At 47.0% G+C, this 8,624-nt stretch overlaps 1 protein-coding gene across 1 annotated transcript; it reads right to left on the minus strand.

Moving 5' to 3' along the window:
* Window positions 1-1,308: 1,308 nt before the first annotated feature.
* Window positions 1,309-7,277, minus strand: LOC306919643 (LIM domain only protein 3; the record flags this gene model as incomplete). Its single annotated transcript, XM_079532399.1, has 2 exons — window positions 1,309-2,375; window positions 7,152-7,277. Coding segments are annotated over 2 exons (238 nt in total), but the record flags the coding sequence as incomplete, so codon positions are not given.
* Between the last annotated feature and the right edge of the window lie 1,347 nt (window positions 7,278-8,624).

Below are 8,624 nucleotides of genomic sequence, written 5' to 3' on the forward strand. Positions count from 1 at the left end.
TTCCGCTTTATATTTTACTCATGATCAGAGCTTCCGTTGCTCCAGACTGTATGACGGAAGCATTTATATTTTACTCATGATCAGAGCTTCCGTTGCTCCAGACTGTATGACGGAAGCATTTATATTTTACTCATGATCAGAGCTTCCGTTGCTCCAGACTGTATGACGGAAGCATTTATATTTTACTCATGATCAGAGCTTCCGTTGCTCCAGACTGTATGACGGAAGCATTTATATTTTACTCATGATCAGAGCTTCCGTTGCTCCAGACTGTATGACGGAAGCATTTATATTTTACTCATGATCAGAGCTTCCGTTGCTCCAGACTGTATGACGGAAGCATTTATATTTTACTCATGATCAGAGCTTCCGTTGCTCCAGACTGTATGATGGAAGCATTTGCAAATTATCAGAGGCAACAGTCTGGCAACGCGAGACTAGGTTGCGGGGGTAGCAGTTACAGCAGAGAGCTCCAGACATCTCCAGAGCAACATTAGTGACTTCCTCCTGGGGGATCCCGAGGCGTTCCAAGGCCAGTGAGTCGATGCGTTTCCTCCATCTGATCCTTGGTCTGCCCCGGGGTCTCCTCCCAGTGGGACGTGCCTCGAGGACTTCCCTAGGGAGACGCCCGAGAGGCATCCTAACCGGATGCCTCGAGGACCTCCCTAGGGAGACGCCCGAGAGGCATCCTGACCAGATGCCTCGAGGACCTCCCTATAGGGAGACGCCCGAGAGGCATCCTAACCAGATGCCTCGAGGACCTCCCTAGGGAGACGCCTGAGAGGCATCCTAACCAGATGCCTCGAGGACCTCCCTATAGGGAGACGCCCGAGAGGCATCCTAACCAGATGCCTCGAGGACCTCCCTAGGGAGACGCCCGAGAGGCATCCTGACCAGATGCCTCGAGGACCTCCCTAGGGAGACGCCCGAGAGGCATCCTAACCAGATGCCTCGAGGACCTCGTTATAGGGAGACGCCCGAGAGGCATCCTGACCAGATGCCTCGAGGACCTCCCTATAGGGAGACGCCCGAGAGGCATCCTAACCAGATGCCTCGAGGACCTCCCTGGGGAGACGCCCGAGAGGCATCCTAACCAGATGCCTGAACCACCTAACCTCCTTTCCAGGCTAGGAAGCAGTGAAAGAGTTAAGTGTCTCATCCAGTAGTGTGAAGGAAGCAACGATTAAACCAATCGGATCGTCAACAGTCAATCGAATAAACAAACACGTATCTCAACAGCCAATCAAATAAACACACACACATACAGCCCTTCTGGAGGGGGGGGGGGGGGGGGGGTGACGAAAAAAAACCATTTATTTTCTCTCTTTTTAATACTTCATACATGTAGTCCATGTTATGAGCCCTAGAGGGCACCATTGAGCCAGTCTGTCTGTCTGAATGGCAATTCACCATATTTACTGTTCAGTCTGTGGGGGGAGGGGTTATGTACATCGGGGGGGGGGGGGGGGGGGGGGGGGGGGGGTTATATACATCGGGGGGTGGGGGAGGGGTTATGTACATCGGGGGGGAGTGGCTAATGGCTCTTTAAGGGGCCATGTCGACTGAGGGGCTCCCCCTGGTGGCTCGGCTAAAAACATGTTGGAGAGGGTACTGTATAGTATATATTAGGCATCCGGCTCGAAGGACCACACTGGGGTGGGGGGTTTGGATCTGTGGAGTTATGATTCATTCCATTGAATTTACAAGAAGTCTACACAATTAGAGAATGTAGAAGATTTGTTATTTTGATCAGCGTTTGCCTGTTATCTCTCCTAATGGTACCAACACCATGTTATCTCTCCTAATGGTACCAACATCAATACAGCATGGAATTGTGGACAAAATCTCATCCAACGATAACACAATAAAATATACGTTTTGATGTGAGAGGCTAAATGTCATCATGGTGGTCCGTGGATCAAATGCAGAATAAATAAATAACAAACCTTATGAAGTGAACCGGGTTGAAAAACACTGCTCAAAATCACGTTGGTGATTAGTGAGCTTGTAGATCAGCTTTTTGAAAAGATTTACAAATTGCCACAATTTGGGGAGAGAAAAAAAGGGTGTGTGGACTGGGGGGCACGGGCGGGGGGGCAGAGGGTGAGGGGGGGAAAGGGGGAGGGGGATAGTGCTTTTTCTTTGTTGTGTGATTGTTGCAAACCCTCTCTTTTTTAGTCTCTCTTTCTCTTCATCCTCCTCTTCGACTCAGAGGGGGGCGGGGCTGTCCTTGATAAGCCCCCCGGGGGGGTGTATCCTTCCTTCATAAGCCCCGTCCCTGGGGGGCGTATCCCTCCTTCATAAGCCCCTCCTCATAGTCCGACTGACAGAGAATCATGTTGTTCTTCAGGAAAAACTTATCTCCCACGCAGAACCTGCAAACACACACACACACGCACACACACACACGCACAAACACACACGCACACGCAGACAGACAGACAGACAGACAGACAGACAGACAGACAGACAGACAGACAGACAGACAGACAGACAGACACACAGACACACAGACAGACAGACACACACACACAGACACACAGGTCAGGACACATTGGTTCAATCTAGAATACCGCTTAGTGCCATAGAATGTATCTCTAATGACCTCAGATTTCATCTAACAGCCTCAGACATTCACAGAAGGAGATACAAGTTGTTCTAACAGCCTCAGACATTCACAGAAGGAGGTACAAGTTGTTCCAACAGCCTCAGACATTCACAGAAGGAGGTACAAGTTGTTCTAACAGCCTCAGACATTCACAGAAGGAGGTACAAGTTGTTCTAACAGCCTCAGACATTCACAGAAGGAGATACAAGTTGTTCTAGCAGCAGCAGACATGTCTTAGCTTTCAGCAGAAACGGTAAAACTTTGGAGTATGTTTTCTGAGAAAACAAGCAGCAAAGAATCTACAAAAAGACCAGGACCTGCCCTGGTCTCCACCAGGGCAGGTCAGGTTGTGGCCTCCTGGTGGTGCAATAATAGGCCCAGGGGGCCGGGCCGGTTCCAACGTGCCGCCCCGCGTCCGAAACGGTTGAGAAATGACAGAGTTACTATGTGGCGGTCCCTCTACTGTACCCTCTACTGTACTGTACTGTCACACCCGAAATCATCATATATACAGTTAATACGTGCGTGTGTGTACTGTGTTTGTGTGTGTGTTACGTTGTTCCAGGGAACCCCCCCCCCAGAACCAAAGATTTGACTTAACCCATTTTGACCTGAGATCAGATTCTAAAAATGTCTTCTACATCCTCGGTGCCGCGCTACGAGCTTGTAGATCTGCTATTTTTTCAAAATAGCTAAAGTATAACATAATGCTTAACACTAGGATGTCTGAAAAAAATGCACTACTAATATGACGGCTAACGGTCAGGCTGACCGGTGTTTTTCGTGCTATTTGATTGGCCATTGTCTCCCCCACTGTCTAATGATCTTCACACCTCTCTCTGCACCCGTTGACGGCTTGCCATTGTCTTCTAAATGTTACATTCCAACGAATTCAAGGCAGCAGTTTCAACTAGACGGGACAACTCAAAGTTATTTTTTATTTCAGTTTACCAAACTATAATTATAGTGACGGTGTGAGCGCTATATTGAATACCCTTGCGCAGCAAACACTGTCCGACTTTGTATTGAGCCAATACAATAGGCTACCACACGTTATTGCCAGAGCCAGGCACATTGCTCAGACGAAATACGACATTAGTTATATATTGTCATTTTATATAGAGGGGGAAACATCGATGTAATTAATATATATTTGATTGATTGTGCCAAAAAAAGGAAAGAGCTGTGCGTGCGTGCGTGCGTGCAAATCAGAAAAGTTTAGGCTACAGACAAAGGAGTTGGGAGTTTGGGAGCGGCTAGCCTTCTATATAATGCTGCGCACAAATTAGCCTATATATATTTTAAAAATACCCAGCATAATTTTTGGGAAGGCTAAGCCTGGCCTAGCCTTACATACCCGCCGCCTATGATCGATGTCATTTATATATATTTGATTTATTGTGCCAGCAGAAAGGTCCGTAGCAGCAGCACGGTTTATATATACACCATAGGATAGATCAAGTCATGTGACGCATCACCGCCACAAATAGTGCTACAGCGTTATCTAAAATGCACTTCCGCATACCTCACCGTCAGTTACTTGGATATTTTCTCCCTCTCCACGAGAGAGGGAGAGAGAGAGAGGGAGAGAGAAAAAAAGAGAGCCGTGATGCGTGGAAATCAGTTCCACTGGTCGCGTGCAGAAAAGTTTACAAAGAAGGACGGACAGAACTGTTCTTCTGACTGACAAAACATTTAGAAGTTCGGGACGTCTATCGGGTTGGACTGATTTCAAACACTGTCATTTTTATTTGGCATCGCGCTGATGTCAACACACCATATTTCACCATATTTTTTATGCGCTGATATATGAAATGAATATGCGCGACATAGGAACGTGATATGGTGTGGTATGGTACAGAAACTATGCACAATGTAGGATGTAGCATTTATTCATATTATACACAAGTCATTTCATTGAAAACAGCCTTTGACTAGGAAAGAGGTCCACAGCTCAGGGTATATTGAAAACGGCCCGGGAAAAAAAAATCGCATCGGCAAACACACCATATTTCACCATATTTTTGATGCGCTGATATATGAAATGAATATGCGCGACATAGTCACAATGCTATAAACTTTATTATTCCAACATAATTATGCTAAAGATGGCGTGTATAGTCAACATGTATTTATATCTATTGAGCTATGCGCTTGGTGGAAACAATACCACACACCATATTTCTTTTTCCGTTTCGAGAAATAAAGTCAGACATCGTTATTTCTGCAAACCGCATATAACAAATATAACATCTAAAACAACATTTAGTTTATGTAAGTTTGTAATGTAAGTTTGCCTACATGTGGAAGTAGTTGGAATGCAAATGACACATTAGCTTGAACAATGCCCGTCTCCAGCCGGGAGGAAGGTGTGAACAGCACTGCTTGTGGGGGAGAAAGGGTGAGGGCTCTAAGAGCGGTCCCACGGACCGAAAAAGAGCAGACATTTTAGTAGAATTATGTCTAAAATCATATTTCCAAAACGTTTCAGATGAAAAAAAAAACAGAGATGGTTTGAATCGAACATTTAGAAAAAGTCATGCAAGGGGAACTTTCTCAGGACTTCATGGGCAAAGAAAATCCACTTCAAAATTTCAAAATCGGTCAGCCTGACCGCTCCGACGCGCTAGTGTTAAAACACCAAAAGGGTGAACGTGTTAATTAAATAAATAATCGTATCTCAGTTAATTGGTCCCAGACGTATCGGGCGGCGGGTTCCGTCTCTCCTCCCACTCTGCCTGCGAGGCTGAACCATGAAAGCTACCAATTCCCCGCGGAGGCGCGAGGTAGCTAGCTAGCGCTGCTGTTCACCGCTCCCATAGCCCAGAGGTAACGAGCTAGCTAGCGCTGCTGTTCACCGCTCCCATAGCCCAGAGGTAACGAGCTAGCTAGCGCTGCTGTTCACCGCTCCCATAGCCCAGAGGTAACGAGCCTAATAGCGCTGCTGTTCACCGATCCCATAGCCCAGAGGTAACGAGCTATATAGCGCTGCTGTTCACCGTTCCCATAGCCCAGAGGTAACGAGCTAGCTTAGCGTTCCGTCTTACCGCTACCTACCACACACACACACACACACACACACACACACACACACACACACACACACACCCCCCCCCCCCCCCATCAGGTCAAAAGGGCGGAGCAACATTTATCTGTGTAGAAAAAATGGTCGTCGGCAGAAAACTGGTAGCCAATTTATCTATTTAGCAGCTTCAACATTGTTGTAATTCTTTAACCCCAAAACGTCCAGAAGGTCTAAAACAGAAACATGTGGAGTTTATCAGAACAACGTTCAGAAACCTTCACCCCCCCCCATCCCCCCCCCCCCCCCCCCCCCCCCCACGCACGCACGCATGCACGCACGCACGCACACACACACACACACACGTCGATGTTTTATTTCAACCGTTTCGCATCACGCTAATCTAAGAAGAAAGATCTAGCTCCACCGCTTAAATGGCTTTTAGTGCGCGCGCGTGCGTGCGTGTGTGTGTGTGTGTGCGCGTGCGCGCGCGTGTGTGTGTGTGATTAGCTGACTTCTTTCATTAGGACAGATTTCCCAGAATAGAAAGACAATAACTCAGCGCTAATTGTCCGTAACCGGCTTCTCCTCTCCACGCAGCTGGTGTGTGTGTGTGTGTGTGTGTGTGTGTGTGTGTGTGTGTGTGTCTGTGTGTCTGTGTGTGTGTGTGTGTGTGTGTGTGTGTGTGTGTGTGTGTGTGTGTGTGTGTGTGTGTGTGTGTGTGCGCACAGCGGTGGAGAACTACCCACATTGTGTAGGCGACTTTCAGCACAGGAACCCCTTTTGATGTTTTAAGCATTATGTTATACATGTTATACTATATACTACATGTTATACTATATACTACATGTTATACTATATACTACATGTTATACTATATACTACATGTTATACTATATACTACATGTTATACTATATACTACATGTTATACTATATACTACATGTTATACTATATACTACATGTTATACTATATACTACATGTTATACTATATACTACATGTTATACTATATACTACATGTTATACTATATACTACATGTTATACTTTAGCTGTTGAAAGATCTCACCATTCACAATTTAAAAAAAATAGCAGATCTATAAGCTCGTAGATCTGCTATTTTTGAAAAATGTCACTCAAACCCGACACACTCCACATATGGAATTCAATCCATATGTTGATCTGACCTCATCAAACCCTGTACACTGAAGACACGCTCCATATATGGAACTGCAGCAGCCAATGAGGTCGCTCCAATGAACTGCAGCAGCCAATGAGGTCGCTACAATGAACTGCAGCAGCCAATGAGGTCGCTACAATGAGGCGTCTATATTTTTAAGGGGTGCTAGACCCTCCTATATACAGCTTTTCAGCGTCTCATATTTGCTGTTGACAATGAAAGGAGAAATTACTAATCTCTACATACCTCTGGTTACAGATGGATCTATAACTCTAATAACAGATATCTACGTACCTCTGGTTACAGATGGATCTATAACTCTAATAACAGATATCTACGTACCTCTGGTTACAGAGCTGACAGGCGAAGCAGTCCAGATGGTAAACGTTGTCCTTCGCTCTCATCACCATCTCGAAGGCAGGAATCAGCTTACTGCAGGCGGCGCAGTTCCCCGTTACCCCGAACAACCTGCAACACATGAAAACACACATCTGTTACCCCCTAAAACAGGGAGGCTGGCAGAACCTTCTCTAAAACACCCTGGACAACGCTCCACACATCCCAGACTCTTCTCCCTTCTCTAAAACACCCTGGACAACGCTCCACACGTCCCAGACTCTTCTCCCTTCTCTAAAACACCCTGGACAACGCTCCACACGTCCCAGACTCTTCTCCCTTCTCTAAAACACCCTGGACAACGCTCCACACATCCCAGACTCTTCTCCCTTCTCTAAAACACCCTGGACAACGCTCCACACGTCCTAGACTCCTCTCCGTGCTCTAAAACACCCTGGACAACGCTCCACACGTCCCAGACTCTTCTCCCTTCTCTAAAACACCCTGGACAACGCTCCACACGTCCCAGACTCTTCTCCCTTCTCTAAAACACCCTGGACAATGCTCCACACGTCCCAGACTCTTCTCCCTTCTCTAAAACACCCTGGACAACGCTCCACACGTCCCAGACTCTTCTCCCTTCTCTAAAACACCCTGGACAACGCTCCACGCGTCCCTGACTCTTCTGCCTTCTATAAAACACCCTGGACAACGCTCCACACGTCCCTGACTCTTCTCCCTTCTCTAAAAAACCCTGGACAACGCTCCACACGTCCCAGACTCTTCTCCCTTCTCTAAAACACCCTGGACAACGCTCCAGGCGTCCCTGACTCTTCTGCCTTCTATAAAACACCCTGGACAACGCTCCACATGTCCCAGACTCTTCTCCCTTCTCTAAAACACCATGGACAACGCTCCACACGTGCTAGACTCCTCTCCCTTCTCTAAAACACCCTGGACAACGCTCCACGCGTCCCAGACTCTTCTCCCTTCTCTAAAACACCCTGGACAACGCTCCACACGTCCCAGACTCTTCTCCCTTCTCTAAAACACCCTGGACAACGCTCCACACGTCCCTGACTCTTCTCCCTTCTCTAAAACACCCTGGACAACGCTCCACACGTCCCTGACTCTTCTCCCTTCTCTAAAACCCCCTGGACAACGCTCCACACGTCCTAGACTCTTCTCACTTCTCTAAAACACCCTGGACAACGCTCCACACGTCCTAGACTCTTCTCCCTTCTAGCTCCCAAACTATGGAATGTACTTCCCATTGCAGTCAGAACTGCAGACTCACTCCCAATATTCCGCCGTAGTCTGAAAACCCACCTCTTCAGACTCGTCGGAAGAGAAAATCTCTTGCAATATATTGAATAGCACAAAAAAACGAGGGCCTATTAGCACCACAGATATCATATCGCAACCCATATCGTCCCACCCTTAACACACACACACACACACACACACACACACACACAC

This window comes from Electrona antarctica (genome assembly GCF_951216825.1).
Source record: "Electrona antarctica genome assembly, contig: scaffold_858, whole genome shotgun sequence".
Classification (NCBI taxonomy): Eukaryota; Metazoa; Chordata; class Actinopteri; order Myctophiformes; family Myctophidae; genus Electrona; species Electrona antarctica.